The sequence below is a fragment of the Nuphar pumila genome, chromosome 7 (genome assembly GCF_984573655.1).
Source record: "Nuphar pumila chromosome 7, dmNupPumi1.hap1.1, whole genome shotgun sequence".
Classification (NCBI taxonomy): domain Eukaryota; kingdom Viridiplantae; phylum Streptophyta; class Magnoliopsida; order Nymphaeales; family Nymphaeaceae; genus Nuphar; species Nuphar pumila.
This window is the reverse complement of record NC_143255.1, coordinates 29,166,234-29,181,050: the sequence shown is the minus strand read 5'-3', so window position 1 is coordinate 29,181,050 and position 14,817 is coordinate 29,166,234. Positions and strand designations below refer to the sequence as shown.

The 14,817-nt window shown below is 37.9% G+C and overlaps 1 protein-coding gene and 1 pseudogene across 2 annotated transcripts; one reads left to right on the top strand and one right to left on the bottom strand.

Annotated features, from left to right (window-relative positions):
• Positions 1–5,360: 5,360 nt before the first annotated feature.
• Positions 5,361–6,244, top strand: LOC149831689 (protein ANTAGONIST OF LIKE HETEROCHROMATIN PROTEIN 1 pseudogene; annotated as a pseudogene).
• A 454-nt stretch (positions 6,245–6,698) lies between these two features.
• On the bottom strand, positions 6,699–14,538 carry LOC149831688 (F-box/kelch-repeat protein SKIP30-like). 2 transcript variants are annotated; one of them, XM_090012172.1, is made up of 2 exons: positions 14,440–14,538; positions 6,699–8,006 (listed from the first exon to the last, which is right to left on the bottom strand). In XM_090012172.1, the coding sequence occupies exon 2, from the start codon at positions 7,993–7,995 to the stop codon at positions 6,949–6,951; it is 1,047 nt and encodes a 348-aa protein (XP_089868298.1). In that variant the 5' UTR covers positions 7,996–8,006; positions 14,440–14,538; the 3' UTR covers positions 6,699–6,948. The 2 variants fall into 2 exon arrangements, with proteins under 2 accessions (XP_089868298.1, XP_089868297.1); XM_090012171.1 differs by lacking the exon at positions 14,440–14,538 and adding an exon at positions 12,206–12,435.
• Positions 14,539–14,817: the final 279 nt, after the last annotated feature.

Genomic DNA, 14,817 nt, shown 5'->3' with positions numbered 1-14,817 from the left:
CAATGAGCAGGCCTTGGCCGCCTGACCGTTCAGTGGACGGGCTTGATCAAGCCCAACATGTTGACCAATTGAGTTGGGCATAGGCCCGAGTCTAATACAAAGCTCATGGGCCTAATTTGGATAGGGTTAGATTAGGTTGCAAGTCATGGTATATTATAACATTATTCATTCATTTCCTTGGAACTCATGGTTTCTTTTAACAAAAAATTATCAAATGCAAAAAATAAATGTAATCGAAGATGGATCTATTTTTTGAATCGCGTACATGACCTTATATATAGTGATGTGTAATTTTCAGACCATTTATCTTCAAACCATCCTAGACTCTTTTAAAAAACATATTTGCACATGTTTTTTTACTTAATTTAAACTTAAGTATGTGATCTCTATGCTTTATTTAGTAGAAAAATATGCACTAGTTTAAACATTTTTCATGATTGGATGTGTTTTTAGCTCAATAAAAAGATTAACATTTCATATTACACCAAAAACTTGATTAACTAAAAACCAAGAATTCTTGTTAAATTGATTTGGTCTAAAGCATGATTCTTAATAAATAAATAATGATAAACACATTTATAGGTTTGAATTAAGCAAAAAACACATGCAAGCCTATTTTTTAAAAGGGTCTAAGGCGGTTTGGGACATGGACAGTATGAAACCTACACATTATATAAAAGCCCACGGGTAGCTTGTGGGCTGACCTTACCCAACTCTAGATCGGTTTGGGTTGGGCCTTCTTTCGAAAACTAGGCTCAGGTAACCCAACCTGTTGTCGAGCCGAAACGACAGCTAATATCATGGCTTCTTTTTCAAAGGGCAAATCGGTCAAGAAATATTTCTCTTTTGTAAAATAGCCAAAAATATACAATAATTTTAAAAAATACTGAACTATTTTTATTTACCGAATCGGTCATGAACGATAAAATAATTCTGCGATATTTTTATTTTTATATTATTTATATTTTATTTACCCTCGTAAACATTGATATCTTTATAATTTCATACATACCTATGATTTCTCAAGAATTTTCCAAGTAAAACCAAACTTTTCAAAAAATTGCGAGATTTTCCGAAAGGGGGATTTGTGACATCTACCGATTCGGTCTTCAAAACCGAGTCTTTCTCTGCATGACGAGTAAGAAATCGAGTGCGCCTTTGTAAATCCCTCTCTCTCTCTCTCTCTCTCTCTCTCTCTCTCTCTCCAATGGCTCCCGTGTAGAAGAAGAAGAAGAAGCTCCAAACCTCTTCGAGATGCGGAAGTGTCAGCCTCACTGCGGAGGGGAAGGTCTCAGAAACCGATTGGTGGCAAGCATTCGCACTCAAAATGTCTTCATCAGGTACCGATTTTTTTCTTTCTTAGCGACCAATAATTTGTTATCGTTTATCTCTTGTTGAATCCTTATATCTGTTGCTGAAAATTTTACGTGCTAATGAACAAAGCTCAAGTTTGGACGATTGTGAATGATGGCTTTGGAGAATTAGGCCTTTTTTTTGGGAATAATGTGTGCATTGAATCAAAAGAACGAGAGTAAAATTTGTGGGTGTTCGATATGTTTCGTTTATCTTTTGATTGGATTGAGATGGGATATGTTCTTTCGTGGCGAACGCGATATTGGGTTGTGAATTTTTTGTTTGAAAATAAATTCTTGATCGTTCGATTTCAAGAGTAAGAATGAGCTGGAATATGAATGTAAGAGGTTGTTTGTTCATTTTTATAACGCTAATTATTGGAAAAATTTGAGTTTCCATCGCAAATTACTTGAAATTCAATTCTAAGATTGCATTTTGAAGTTGGCGAGTGCGTGAGATTGAAAGTTATTACTAATAATTCTTTTCAATTATGAGAAACAACAACAATTTACATCAATTTGAGGGAGTTTGGAAGAAACGCTGCTCCGTTGCCTGGTTATGTGGGCTTTTCTATGGGTACTCTTGCTGTTCTATATCGTCTGCTGTGGGTCGTGAGCTGTTGTAGAATATACAATGGTTGGGTGCTTCTATGATTTGATGAGGACTTTACAATTGTTCATGGTGCAGAAATGCATATTCAATGCATAATTATGTACGCAGTTCTTCCTCCTTATGACGTTGGTGAGGTTGATAAATCTTATCTATCTGCATTCTTGGATAGATTTCTGCTCAGAATGGAAAGTACATAAGTGATACTGGTAGATTTCAGAAATGTTCCTCAAATTTCATTTTCAAGTTCAAGAAAGTTGGTCCATGACTCCATATTCAATTCAGATTTGGATCAGTTAGGTACTCACTAATTGGATGACAGAGAAAAAACTTCGGTGATTGAGATGCTACAAAGTCTACAATGTCTATATTAGCATAAGTGTTTTAATCAGAGTTACTGGAAGCTTCTTATAAACTCGCTTCAGAAGCTCAATACTCCTCGCTTCCGAAACTTGATGGGAATCTTGATTCTCCCACGCTTCTCCTATGCTTTCCACACGCTTCATATATTCTTATATATTTTCTCACTCTACTTTTCATGTTTTTTTATGTGTTTTCTCATGCTTCTCACTCACTTCCATGTGTTTTCTCTAAATTTGCAGTCATCATTTTTAGATTTTGTTAAAAATTTATTTTTTACACCAAAAATCATGAAATTTAAGAATAGTCACTTTTATTTTAGTTTTTATTTGTGTTTCATTTCTATTTTCATTTAATTCTTATATCGTTTTTTTAATTCCTTGCTTCCTGCTTCCTGCTTCCTGCTTCATATACATTTTAAAATGCATTGCTTCTTGCTTCCGCTTCCTGGATCGTTTCCTGCTTCCGCTTCCTAGTCTGGCAACCTTGGTTTTATTATTCGTGGTTTCATTTCATGCAGGATGGTGTGCTAGCATCAAGCTTTAGTAAATCATGATTATGATTATGTCTTAGTGTCACTTGCAACTCTGCCATGCAAAGGCACTAAATAGGAGTTGCGTTGTTAAAACCGCACTAGGTTAGCTAGGCATTAGCCCAGCACTTAGACAAAGAGTGGGCACCATGCAAGCACCTGGGGTCAATTAACTAAAAGAAAAAACTATATTTAAAAATATACTAACAAATACATAAAACTACATGCAACATTGTATTTTTTATTTTTTTTAGATCTTTAAATGTCATTTATTTTTCTTTGGCCTAATTTTTTTAACTGCGTAGAATGTGAAAGTCCTCTAAAAAACATATAACATGCAAGTTGTATTTCCTTCTAGCAACACATTGAACATTGATGCATTGATGTCCTTGTGCTTCTTTAGAAAATGTATGTTATGAGGTCTGACTATCTGAATGGATAAACTCTGACATTGGTGCAAAAGGGTCAGGCCACTTTGAAATATAAAATTGGTAAAGGTATGAAAGGAGGAGGATTTTTAGTTCCTCTTGTGGTTTCTGTATGAAAGGATTTCAATTTTGTCCTTTGTTCTTGTTAAAAGATTCGATTTTGCATATAAAGATCGCAACGGATTAAGAGGAACCATAGGCGCTTTTTCTTAAGTACTAGTAAAGGAACGGGATTTCTGACACCAGTTTTTTCTGATGGTTACTAATGGTAAATTCTTCTTTTAGTGTAAATAAGATATGATTCCATCAAAAAATTGTTTCTTAATGTTTTGTGTGAACACTAGTAGGTGGTTTTATCATATCAAAGAATGTGTTTTAAGATCTATTCTACCAATGTCAATTAAGAAGAATGACAAATGCACCAGTAAATCTCCAAGGTGGCATGCTGTAGCATGGAAGGCTAGGTCTACAAACAGAGGAAAGAACTTGTTCAGCTATCATGAGTGGTGAGAAAAACCAGGACGCAGAGATACTGATATTATAGTAAACCAAAATAAATTTGTTGAATTAATGGAGCTATTATTCATGCTGGTAAATTTGAAGATGATCAAGGATTTAATTATAAGGGGAAAATACTTTCAAGTTTGACCTTTCAGTGCTGGCTAAATTATTTCATATATGTGAGAAATGAAATGATCATTCACTAGGGGAAAATAGAACTTCCCTACTGGTCATGGCTAAATTATTTGATGGATGATTATGAACTGCATCTCAAATATGATTAAAAGCATCATTATTTTTTCTGAATTTGGAACTTCTTTACTGGTGCTGTGCTTATCTGATAAGCTGTGGCAATTAGCAAAATTCACTGCACCGTTCATAGCAAGTGGCAACCTTTCTGTGTATTGTTTATAAATTTCCATTAAAAGAGAAAACTTGTGAAACACTTATTTTCACATTCAATAATTGAAGTCAAGGATGAATGTGCACAATTTTTTAAAGTCTAGGATCCATCTGCAACATTTCTGCAACAGCTAACAGCATTACAATTTCTTCCTTGCATTCAAGGTAGAACCAATTTGGGGGATTTTCATAATCTATTAAATTGTATTGTAATGTATAAACCACCCCCGGCATATCAAGTGGATCTTTTCTGGTACCTCCAATCTTTGGTCTATTTCCAGTCCTTTCTTCTTGCCCTTATGGACGCATAACTTATTTCTTAATGTCTTCTAATATGAGATTATGAGATAACAGGTTTCTATATCTTCACAAACTTTAACTCTTCATATAAGTGATTCATGTCACAAGTCCTAAGGTCTTCCATGCAAGAAAATTAGAGGTGGCATTTCAGAATCAATAGTGGAAGATTCAAAATGCTGCCTTGTCTTTGGAAAGGTGATTAAATTGGGCATGATGAGGTCTTTTTGAGCAAATGTTTTGAATATCTTTGGTCTGAACATAAGATGGTACACTTTCAACAGGTTTGTTGGATGGAATAAGGGCTATTATCTAATGGAGTAAGATCACTTGGTTCAGATATACATGCTCCCAGTAACCAATATGGCCTAAAGGATAACATGCTATCGTTTGCTTATCATTTAATGACAGAGGCCAACTAGGATCTTTGATTTGCTATCAGAATCAATTTGGAAGCACCCTTTTCCTGAATTTCACAAATGTGATTAGCCTTTTGTTGCTCCTGCATCCAGAGCTCACAAGAATATGTGTAGGTAGTTTCCATTCCAAGATAATTTATTTATTGGCACGGATAGGTATAGGTTGTTTCCATTCCAAAATGATTTATTTATTAGCTGTTATGAGGTTTGATCCAAAATAAGTTCCATAGGAAGTGTTACCTGGTTGATTCTTTTAATACAATTTTTTTGATTCCTAATTGTTTGTGTGGCAAATCATAGCCCGAAGACGGGCCATCCAAATTAGGTACTAAGCAACTTGTTCAAAACAAGAAATTGGGCAAGATAACTCGGCTGACTTGACCTTGGTTAGTATGTACTCCACATCAAAAGATGTGGTGCTGACCATGTTGAACGGGTCTGCAACCTGCACAATGTTCCCTTGTTAGGGAAGATCTCATCTTAAGGCTACCATCTGGCCTCATAAACATTGAAGGCAGGGTTCTAAGTGTTGAGAAACAGGTGGCTATAGCTTTGAGGAGGTTGGCTTCGGGCGAGTCCCAAGTATCTGTGGGAGAAGCATTTGGTGTTGGACAATCAATAGTTTCTCAGGTAACTTGGTGGTTCATCGAGTCCATGGAGTGAGCAAAACACCATCTGCAGTGGCTGGATGCCAACAAAGTAGAGAGAAGCAAGGCCGCTTCGAGGCGGCCTTTGGAATGCCAAATTGTTGTGGTGCCATTGATGCTACTCACATCATCATGACCCTTCCAGCAGTTGAAACTTCAGAAGAATGGTGTGACCATGAGAGAAATTATAGTATGTTTCTGCAAGTGGTAGTGGATGACAAGATGAGATTTCTCGATATTGTGACTGGCTGGCCAGGAAACATGGCAGTTTCTCAGCTTCTGAAGTGTTCAGGATTTTTCAAACTCTGCGAGAGTGGTGAACGGCTGAATGGTTCAGCCAAACTGTTGCCTAATGGAGCATAAATAAGGTCGTACATTGTTGGCAGTGCAGCATACCCACTGCTTCCATGGCTCATCACCCCCTTTGAAGGAAAGGACCTATCCACTCTAATGATGAATTTCAATGCTAAGCACAAGCCTACAAGGTCAATCGCGGAGAGGGTCTTGGTGCACTTAAAGGGTAGTTGGAGAATTCTTCATAAGGTTATGTGGAGACCAGAAAAACACAAGTTGCCCAGCATAATCTTGGTCTTTTGCCTCTTTCACAATATCATCATGGACACCAGCGACGTGACCATGACCCAGGATACAAAGAGCAATACAGCCAGCAAGTGGATACACACGGTCATTCCATGATAAATGATATGTCATACTGTTTCTCATTAGCATAGAAGGCTACATTGGTTGACCAGAGAATAGTACAGTAGGTGCATTTTCTATCACCCATCAGCAAGTTGATGCTATATTGAATCTGGACTATAAAGTTGCATTTAAGCTATAATATTTGAAATGAGCCAAATGAAAGAAATATACAAACTCAACTCCATTCTTGTGGAATACTCGATCCATATGATAATGCTAGGCCAGATGCATAACTTGCATATCATATAATCTCTTGGTATCTCAAGCATTTAAAATAAGATTTGCACACGAATGCACCCAGACTCGCACACATGCATATGCATACACAGTCACCCATGCGATCATCCATGTCATGCCAAGGATTACACATTTTACCTCCTAATATAATGCTACTCTAAAAAAACATGCATTTCCACATCAATTTTCCAATGCTTCAGCCAATATCACATTTTCTCATCCAAACAGGCCACATATTATGTAATCAAAACTGCAGTTGATGCCTGTTTCAATTCCCTCACTCAAAATGGTGATTTGTCCCCCTACATGTGACAACATATACAATCTCACCCTTGTGGAACACAAACTCTATGACATACAGCCACAGATGAAACACAAGCTCATGCTTCAAATTCGTCAAGGAAAAAGAGCAGTAAGAAAAAAACTAGAAAAAAAAATCATAAGCAGCCCCCTCCACATACTCATATCCTGAGCAATGTACATCCAACTATGGTGCCGTGGCACTGTGTCATTGGAGATACTTGCCTCCATGTTGGCCTCTCACTCCTCACATCCAGGACGTCCACATCAGAGAGCAACTTGATTGGGAGGTTCCATTGCCCCGGCCCGTCCACTCCCCCAATTACATACAAATCATCACCTAGTCCAATCACTGCAAACCCAATCCTGCTCTGTAAATCGGTTGCTGGTGCGACCACCATCCTCGGCCTCTGCTGTTTCGCCTGTTGAATGATCATGCCATGGCTGTACACATACAGCTCCTCACCAACCATTGCCATTGGCCCCTGCAGCCACCCATAGTCCTCCACCACCCAACGATTCTCTGTGTAGTCCAGCAGCTGCACTGTTGACAATCCCTTATGCAACACATGGAACTTTTCTGAGATCACCACCCCAGTGCAAGCTGAGTTGTGGGAGTGTTGAAGATCTGCTATTGGCTCCCATATATTCTTCTCAGGGTCATATATCTCTGCCCTGGAGATGGATTTTCTGCAATCAGTGAAGCCACCAGCAACAATTATCCCTTCATGCAACACACAGCACGCAAACATGGCCCGGGCAACTAACATTGGTGCACGTGAAGTCCATTGCCGAAGAATTGGGTCATAGGACCACACCTCATTTGTGGGGAAAATCCCATCATGATCCCCAGTCAGTGGATCCACAGCGTCGCTATTACCACCAAGCACGAACAATTTTCCACCAACAGAAACAACACCAAAGTTTGTAAGATGCTTGATCTTTGATGGCAAAGGTGGAATTGTCATCCAAACATCATGGTGGGCGTCATATAATTGCCACAAGTTCTCTGGTTCAAAGGCAGTCACACAGAGGAGTTCCTCAGATGCACCAACCTCAAGCCTAGCCTTGAATAGCTCAGGGCTGTGGAGGGCAGCTCTCCATGAGCGGCAGACAAGCTGCACTTGGGGATGGAGATGGAAGGGGATGCGTGCAAGGCAATGAAGGGCAACAGCATCAGGAAGTCCCTCAATCAGGCCAGACATCATGTTAGAACCACCTACATGCCAATTAGATGCTTCAGATGAGAAAACAAAAATGACACTTCAGAGAGATAGAGAGAGAGAGCATAATAGGCCCCAATCCAGAATCTTGATTTTAGCCTTTGGTTGAAAAAATCCATACATAAAATATGGGTTAGAGAGAGAATGCTATGTTATACAAATGGATAGCATATCATTAGGCACCCAATTGTAGGATTCAACATTCATCAGTAAACAAAAGGACCGGGTTCATAAGATGGTGCTGGTTTCATTCATGTGTGTGTGTGTGTGTGTGTGTGTGTGTGTGTGTGTGTGTGTGCGCGCGCGCGCATGTGCGTGGAAGCATGCCTGCATAGGTCCAGAAAACCATCCAGCGTTCAGTGGTTAATAATAAGAGAAACTAGTATCCTGTGCACAAATATTTAGCTAGATCAAGGCATTCCACAGAATTTTGTGATTTGTCTATCTCAAGTTCTTATCCCAAGATCTTTTCTGGCCACATCATACTAATTGAGAGTAACATTTTAAGAGAACAAAGCACTGCATTGTTCAATCAACATTATGAGAAATCTGATTCACCGAGGCAGTAACATGGTGCAAGAAAATCAAGACACCTTGAAATCAACACATCAAACAAAGGGCTGATCTGGCAATCTGCAGTACAGTGCATGTAAAAAATAACTCATAGCAAACAATGCATCACTATTTGAATAAGATAATATTCCCCAAGGTGCATCCTCATAACTGATTAATCCAGAGTACGGGTTTTCCCAGAATAAGTAGTAAGTACAAGAGATTATATCTTCAGCATATTCATATAGCCTCTAACAAACATATGGCAGAAAAATAGGAGTACATCTCTAAATGCCACTTAGAACTGCTTGTGAAGTTAGTCTGTGTCCACAAACGTGACCTTATCTCAGCAAAAGGCACTTCTCTAAAATTGTCAAAAACTAAAGGAAGCTGGTGAGAATTTCTTCAGATGTGTTTGTTGTAGTTCAAGCTGGACAAGCATTTTCCTTCCAAAGACAGTAGTACATGTTAAACACAAACCATTTTCAATAGGATCATCACACTAAACTCTTCTCAGTTTCAGAGAGAGAGAGAGTGACACTGAGTGCACTAGTTGCATCACGAGATGCCCCCAGGTAGGGTCCTCTCTTCTGTCGGGAGTAGAAACCATTCAATAAAAATTGGATAATTTAAGACTTAAGAGTAATACTTGGTGAACACAGCATCAATACCATTATAAATCCAAAATCCATAAAGAAACCATAGATAAATTGTTTAGGAAAAAAATGAAAAAAGAATGGCACAAAATTCTCCACAATCAAGCCTAAATTCATAAGGAAATCTGGGAATCGAGGCACATCAAATAACAATTGAATACTAACTGTAAATCAGGCACAGTGTAAAAAATCTACAAAACAACAGGATTAATGCACAAACCATACAAAAGTAACATCAGTACCACCATAAACCTGAAACCCCGATACAACTGGCAGCAAAAAACTCAATAAAACACCTATATTACTGTTGCCAACCTTCAACTGAAGGCCTAATCAAGCTCAAAATGCAAAGGAAATATAGAGGTCCCACTGTCCAACGCAGATCAAGGAGAAACATGTCACTAACAGCACCATGTTTTACAGTTATTAGCTACCACATGAAGATTTTGCAAACAATCTGCTTGATCAATTCAGCAAAACAACATAACTCATATAAAAGGCCAGAACATCTATGTCACATGGATACAGAGACAGGAGCAAGACACAATGCGGATACACTTGGCACAATACAATAATTTTATAAAATTAGAATATGGAGATGTAAATCATAGGATAAAGGTTGGGTGGATGAAATGGAAAAGTGCAACTGGAGTGTTGTGCGATCGTAGAATGCCATTGCGGTTGAAGGGAAAGTTTTATAGGACGACTATTAGGCCCGCTTTACTATATGGTACGGAATGTTGGGCTGCCAAGAGACATTATATTCAAAAAATGAGTGTAGCTGAGATGCGTATGCTTAGATGGATGCGTGGAAATACAATAAAAGATAAGATTCGGAACGAGGAGATACCTAAGAAGGTAGGCATTGCACCCATTGAAAATAAGATGAGAGAGAATCATTTACGATGGTTTGGACATATTCGGCGAAGGCCTAATGATGCTCCAGTTAGAAGGATGGAGAAATGGGAAAATATATTAGTTAAAAGAGGTCGGGGTAGGCCTAGGAAGACATGGATATAGATGATAGGAAAGGATATGAATGCTTTGAACCTCACCGAGGACATGGCATTGGATAGAAATGATTGGAGGAGAAGGATTCATGTGGAAGACCCAGAATGATTTTCTTTTTTGGTTCATATCGCCGACCCCAATTGTTTTGGGATGAAGGCCTAGTTGTTGTTATTGTTGTTGTTGTTGGGGACACAGACGTACAAACATAGATGTGTGTGTGCATAAACCACAGTTCTAAATCATTATAATTAGGAACATCAAATAATGAAACTAAATTGAAATCAAAATGTAATGTAACTGATAAATTTTAAAAGAAAAAGAACTCAAGTGAATACCTATGTCACACGGACTCGGCTAGGGGGTTGACGCACCTGCATCGACACGGACACGGGTGCGGCTTCAGACACGGTCAACCAAGTGTCGGACTCGGTCAACTCACTGAGGCCGAGTCCGTCCACATTTTGGACTCGATCAACTTTGACCGAGTCTATTTTTGTTCATTTTTTAGGGTAAAAAACAAAAAAAAATCAATTATATATATATATATATATATATATAGTTGTGTCCCCTAATGGGCACAACTTTGACCGAGTCTTATTATTATTATATATATTTTTAAAAATATATATACATATATATAGCCGAGTCCCCATGTCCAAAATTTTTGAAATTGCGCCGCACCCGTACCAGCACCCGCACCCATGTGACATAGGTGAATACAAACAAGTAAATAAGATCATAAGAGAAAATAGATAAAATTAATGACACAATGTTGACTGTGTGAAACTGGTTTGACTATGTCCATGCAGTTACATGCCCTGTCAACACGGGATACACATGCTAAGTGAAGTGTCCGTCTGACATAGCATCAATGCCATCATAATACCCAAGACAACAATTCCCATGACACTAAAAATCTAGTCAGAACACCCGTTTGACACATCCACTTCAGCTGTGACCAAGTCCAAAAAGAGAAGAATATCAGGTGCACAAGGCATTTCTACCATTAAAAATCCATGGAGCTTTCCAAAGGTACAAAACCAACTGGAAGAAACATTTCAAAATAACATGACTAATCCACAAAATCATAAGAAAACATCAACCCTTGTCATAAACCAAAAATACCCCAAGTACCAAAAGCCTTATCAGTGGCACAATTTTGAGATACCAAGTTTCATTTAAGGCCTATAATCAAGTTCGAAACAGCAAAAGATACAAAAACAACTCAAGAAGTTCAGCTAAATAACAGGACTAATCCACAAAACCACAATAAAACATCAAACACCATCAAAAGCCCAATATACCCCAAATACCAAAAGCCTCACAATCTCACATTTTTGAGAGACCAAGTTTCATTTAAGGCCTATAATCCAGTTCAAAGCAGCAAAAGGTACAAAACCAACTTAAGCAATTCTGAAAAGATAACAGGTCAGATCCACAAAACCATAAAAAACATTAAACATCATCATAATCCCAAGATACCCGTCACCAAAATCTTTATAAATGACATAATTTTGAGATACCAAGTTTCATTTAAGACCTATAATCAGGTTTACAACATCATTTAAGACCACTTGAGCAGTTCTATAACATAAAAGGACTGGTCCACAAAAACCATAACAAAACATCAAAACACCATCATAAACCCAAAAATATGCCAAACCCAAAAATTGTGATAAATGACATGATCTTGAGATACTAAGCTCCATTTGAGGCCTACAATCAAGTACAAAGCAGCATAAGGCATGGTTGGCAAACTCGCCGGTTTGAACCAGCCAACTTGTTGACTCGATTGAGTGAGGCCCCAACCGAGTCTCGATCTTAGTTTTACGTGTTTTACATTAAAAGTCGGCTGTGACCTGGTCTGAACCAGTTCACTTGGCTGAGTTCGAGTTTGGTAACTTTTGAATTTTGGTTTTCAGAAAATCTTTTTGACAAGGAAATCTAGCATCTGATGAGATTCCTCCTCATCTTACTCGGATTTGTTTCCATAAAACAACATTTTGCCTTCCATCCAGCCCCTTCCCATCCCGTCCTCCTCCTCCCTGTACCGTAGTTGCAGAGAAGAGCTTTGAAACCTCCAACTCTTTTCTGTCAAACATGAAAGGCTTTGCAGTAGAACCTGCTACAGTTTCAGGTTGTTTGCATACCTTAATCTAAATTCAAACAATAAGATTTTTTGGAACATATTCTTTTGTAGTTTTCCAGGGATGCTTTCATTTAAATTGACTAAAAGAAAACATTTAATCTAAACTGAAATCTAGCATCTGATGATATTCCTCCTCATCTTACTCGGATTTGTTTCCATAAAACAACATTTTGCCTTCCATCCAGCCCCTTCCCATCCCGTCCTCCTCCTCCCTGTACCGTAGTTGCAGAGAAGAGCTTTGAAACCTCCAACTCTTTGCTGTCAAACATGAAAGGCTTTTCAGTAGAACCTGCTACAGTTTCAGGTTGTTTGCATACCTTAATCTAAATTCAAACAATAAGATTTTTTGGAACATATTCTTTTGTAGTTTTCCAGGGATGCTTTCATTTAAATTGACTAAAAGAAAACATTTAATCTAAACTGAAACCTACACCACAGTTCACGTTCTCAACTTTCCCCAATGGACAAAGACTTTGTTCATTCTCAAGTGAATTGTAGATATATGAACATGACCACATGCAGCAAAAAATCAGTTTTATTGTAGGGTTTCTTCCCCACAAGAAGGATTGTTTACCGTAATGGTATTGAATGAGTCATCTTCTTAGGTGGTGAAGGGGAGTGGCATAATTTTTTATGCATCACGTTGCCTTCATGAGGTTGGAGCAGTCATCAGTGTACTATATCTAACATGTATTTTTCATCCATGGATCAGGATTCAGGACTAAAGTGAATCCCCCTCCTACAAACTCCAGGTTATAAGTAAATGCAATCTCCATTGAAGTTAAGATCTTTTGATCTATTTTCTTTGTAGGCTTGTATTTCAGTACAAAGGTGGCTTATGATTCATTTCAATAGCATTGCATATATATATATGAAACCAGCATTATTTTGTTTTATGATTATATGAAATAATACAATGCAAAATAATATTTTTATTTTTAAAAATTTTATTTTAGAAATATATAAAACTAAAAAAAATTGAGTCATCCAAGTTGACTCGCCGAGTCACGAGTAAAGCCCCAAACGATTTTTGCCCGAGTCACTGGGTGGGCCAACTATGGCAAAAGGTACAAAGCCAACTTGGGCAGTCCTGCAAAATAACAGCACTGATCCACAAAATCCATAACAAAACATCAAATACAAAGTACCCCAAGCACAAAATTCCTTATAAATGACACATTTTTGAGATACCAAGTTCCATTCAAGGCCCATAATCAAGTTCAAAACAGCAAAAGGAACAAAACCAACTTGAGCAATCAAAAATCATAACAGAACATCAGACATCATTATAAACCCAAAATAACCCAAGCACCAAAATCCTTATAAATGACACAATTTTGAGATACCATCCATTTAAGACTTATAATCAAGTTCAAAAAATCAAAAGGTACAAAACCAACTCGGGCAAGATCCACAAAGCGATAAGAAAACATCAAACACCATCATAAACACAAAATACCCCAAGCACCAAAATTCTTATAAATGACACAATTTTGAGATACCAAGTTCCATTTAAGGCCAACAATCAAGTTCAAAATACAGCAGAAGGTACAAAACCAACTTGAGCAATTCTACAAAATAACAGGACTAATCCACAAAAAAAATCAAGAAACATCAAACACTATCATAAACACAAAATACCCCAAGCACCAAAAGCCTTGTAAATGACACAATTTTGAGATACAAAGTTTCATTTCAGCCCTATAATTAAGTTCAAAACAACAAAAGGTACAAAACCAACTGGAGCAATCCTGCAAAATAACAAGACACCCCACAAAACCATGAGAAAACATCAAACACCATCATAAACCCAAAACGCCCCAAGCACGAAAAGCCTTATAAATGACACCATTTTGAGACACCAAGTTTCATTCAAGGCATGCAATCAAGTATAAAGCAACCAAAAACTGAAATGGGTATCAGCACAAGAGGCTTATCAAAGAGAAAATCTAGCACTAGACTGCATAAAAACTAATGGGTAAAAGGGCGTCTTGAGGGAAACACATCATCTGAACAAGGCATCAAAAGAAACTTGAGATTGGTGGTGGTTGGAGGGATTACCAGAGATGAACCAAGGATCTCAACCATTAGATTTTCTTCATTATGGCGGAATCGATGGGACCACATATGGGCTGCAATAGAAAGAGCTATAGGCGTTGGCTTAGGCACAAAGTATATGAAACGGCGTCATTACGCACAATCGACCAAATAGAAGTGGCCCGTTTGAAGATTCGGGGCTCGGAGGAGACCGAGTCGAATTGGATGGCCAATCGGCTAGTCGAATGTAACGTATCGGTTTAATTATTGTGATACGAATGTACATCCTGTCGCTCCAAATCATTATAAAAAATGTCGGCCTAATATTTTGAAAATATCGTGAATATATGTTTTATATTTTTATGTACTGATATTTTTTTGATATTTTCTCGAGAAAAACCG